Source organism: Cannabis sativa, chromosome 2 (assembly GCF_029168945.1).
Source record: "Cannabis sativa cultivar Pink pepper isolate KNU-18-1 chromosome 2, ASM2916894v1, whole genome shotgun sequence".
Taxonomy (NCBI): Eukaryota; Viridiplantae; Streptophyta; class Magnoliopsida; order Rosales; family Cannabaceae; genus Cannabis; species Cannabis sativa.
Window position 1 is genome coordinate 52743440 of NC_083602.1, and position 2848 is coordinate 52746287.

Here is a 2848-nt window from a genome sequence, read left to right on the forward strand (position 1 = left end):
AGGGAGTTATTTAATCTGACGGCTGATATTGATCTAGGGATAATTAGGGTTAAAAAATAGAAACGTACCCTGACACTCATTTAATGTACCCTGAGACCCATCTAATGTACCACAGTACATTCTTTGAAAGTACATCACAGGACAAAATCGTATTCCTATCTATATAATATGTTTTAAATTATATTGCAGCTACATAATATATATAGATGATAGCTAAACTCAATTAAAAAGGGTCAAAAGGGGAAAAACACTGTTATTATATTTTGCATTAGATTATTAAAAATTAAGTATAGGGATATGTAAAGTTTGCATGTGTAGTAATAATTACTACTATTATTATCAGAAATAAGGATAAGATGTTACATTTTTTTTTTTTGTTATTATTAAATAAAAAAAATAGAAAACTTATAGAAAAATTTAGAAAATTCTATAAGATAAAAAAAAAAAAAAAAAGAAAGAATGAAAAAAAATAAAAGTTTAAATTCGTAAAAATATTAAAACAAGCTGTACTATTTTTGTAATAATTCTCTTTTTTTGGGTGTTTATATATATATATATAAAAAAAAAAATCCTTAATTTTTATACGTTTATTAAAATTAGTTTCACCCTAATTATTCATAAACTAAACTCATATATGCCGTATGTATTCACCTTTATTATTTAGCCAATGTTCTATTATTAAGATACTTTATCAGTTTAAAACCTTAACACTAACTGAAAAAAAAAATCTTTGAGATAATAAAATAGCTTTATGCAACATAAAGAAAAATATCAAACAATGTCTAGCCCTTTAATAAAATGTTATATCACTAATATTGGTTGGTTCAATTTAATATCGATGATCCTTTGTCATACATATTTAAAATTATTATTAAAAGTATTATTATTATTATTATTATTATTATTATTATTATTATTATTATATGCTCAAAGTCACACTTTAATTAACACACCTACTTAGTACATGCCCAACTTATATTAACTCTCTAGCTCCATTTTCCAAAGGCAAGAAATATCTTTTCTCACCTTTTTAATATTTTATTCTTATCAATAATAACACATACACTTTTAATAAAACACATAAAACATATGTTGATTTATAATTTAACTTGATGATCATCAGAATTTGTTGTTGTACCAGAAAACACTTTTGTTATTATTAGGAGAAGATTCATGATTTGGCTCAATATAGACACACTCCTTAGTCTCTCTCCAAAGAGCTTTAATTATTGGAGTATCATCAAAAGAGTAGTACTCTCCCAATATGGGTTTGATAGCTTTGGTGGCTTCATTTGCATGGTAATGAGGTATTGTTGCGAATAAATGGTGTGCTACATGAGCGTCTGTAAGGTGATGGAAAACCCTATTGAGAATTGATCCATAGTTTCGATCAACTGTTGACAATGCTCCTTTCAACCAATCCCACTCTGACGAGTCATAATGAGGCAATGAAGGGTGAGTATGATTCAAGTATGCGATTGTCACAAGGATGCTATTCCCTGTAAACAATGGCACCCCGTACATGAACACAAGCCAACTCAACCCTTTAGTCGAGCCAAGCTGGTATAACACTAATGTGGTGATGAAAACACCGATATCTGAAATCAATATATGAAGCCTTTCACTTTTTGAGTAGAGTGGAGAGTAAGGATCATAATGACATGCAGAACGATCATATGGTTTGCCTGTAAGATTGAAACCTAAGTACAAAGGAGAACCAAGGAACACTATAGTGGAAAGCTTTAGGGCTCTTCCTAGTGGATTGTCCAAGTAACGTTTGTAGAGCCATGCGATTTGAGATTCGGGGACTGGAACAAACAATTGATCATGTTCAAGGGAGCCGATGTTTGAATGATGGCGACGATGACTATACTTAAAAGAGAAGTATGGGAAGAGAAGAGCGGAGTGGAGGACAAAGCCAATAGTGTCATCCACCCATTGGTGGTCACTGAAAGCTTGGTGACCACAATCATGACCAAGGACCCAAATACCAGCAAAAATGCTGCCTTGGAAGATCCAATAAAGTGGCCAAGCTAAGTATTGGAGCGGGTGTGGGAGAAGTTGGAAGTAAGAGGTTGCTATATAGTAGAACAAAAAAGCGAAAAAAAGGTCTTGAAGGACATAAGAGAAGGAACGAAGAAGAGAACGGTTGAAGCAATGGGGTGGAATGACTTTCTTGAGTTGGCTTAGTGTGAATGGTGGTGTGGTGTGTGGTGCTCGCTCAAGTCTACTATTTCTGCCACCGGCTCCCATTTTGTTTCTTCAAAAAGATTAAGAAAAAAAAAACAATATGCAATATCAATTTTTGAGCTAAACATGTATTATATATAGTATATAAGAATTAGCAGCTATGAAATTGGCACCGCACAAAGTGGTAGACAAATTTCATAAATTAGAGACAAGAGAAATGTGAATTAAATGCATCAATTATTGAACCCGCCTAATATTGTAATGTCCATTTTGGAAACCTAAGGGTATGTTTGGCTTGTTTGACTTTGTTTTTTGAAAACAGTTTTCAGAAAATAAAGTTACAAAAAATAAGAATTTTGAAAACAATAAAATGTTATTTTCTGTTTTAAAAACCAATTCACTTTTGGTCAATATTGTTTTTAAAAAACACTAACCAAACATGACTTGTTTTTAAAAACTCCAAAAACTATTTTTTGTTCTCATTTCTAAAAACAATTTTTTGAAAACAAAAAACAGAAAATAATACCAAACATGCTCTAATATTTTTGAGTTTTAAAAAAATTTGAATTTGTGGTTGGAAATCTCAAAAATAAAAGGGAAGAGAATATTTAGAGAGTTTTTTTAAGGTTTTCTTTTTTCAGTTTTATCAAAAAAAAAG

General features: G+C 30.7%; 1 protein-coding gene across 1 annotated transcript; it reads right to left on the reverse strand.

The window, feature by feature from the left end:
* Positions 1-995: 995 nt before the first annotated feature.
* Positions 996-2467, reverse strand: LOC115719329 (delta(12)-oleate desaturase). Its single transcript, XM_030648317.2, has one exon. It carries the CDS (start codon positions 2251-2253, stop codon positions 1120-1122), a length of 1134 nt encoding a protein of 377 aa, XP_030504177.2. The 5' UTR covers positions 2254-2467; the 3' UTR covers positions 996-1119.
* Positions 2468-2848: the final 381 nt, after the last annotated feature.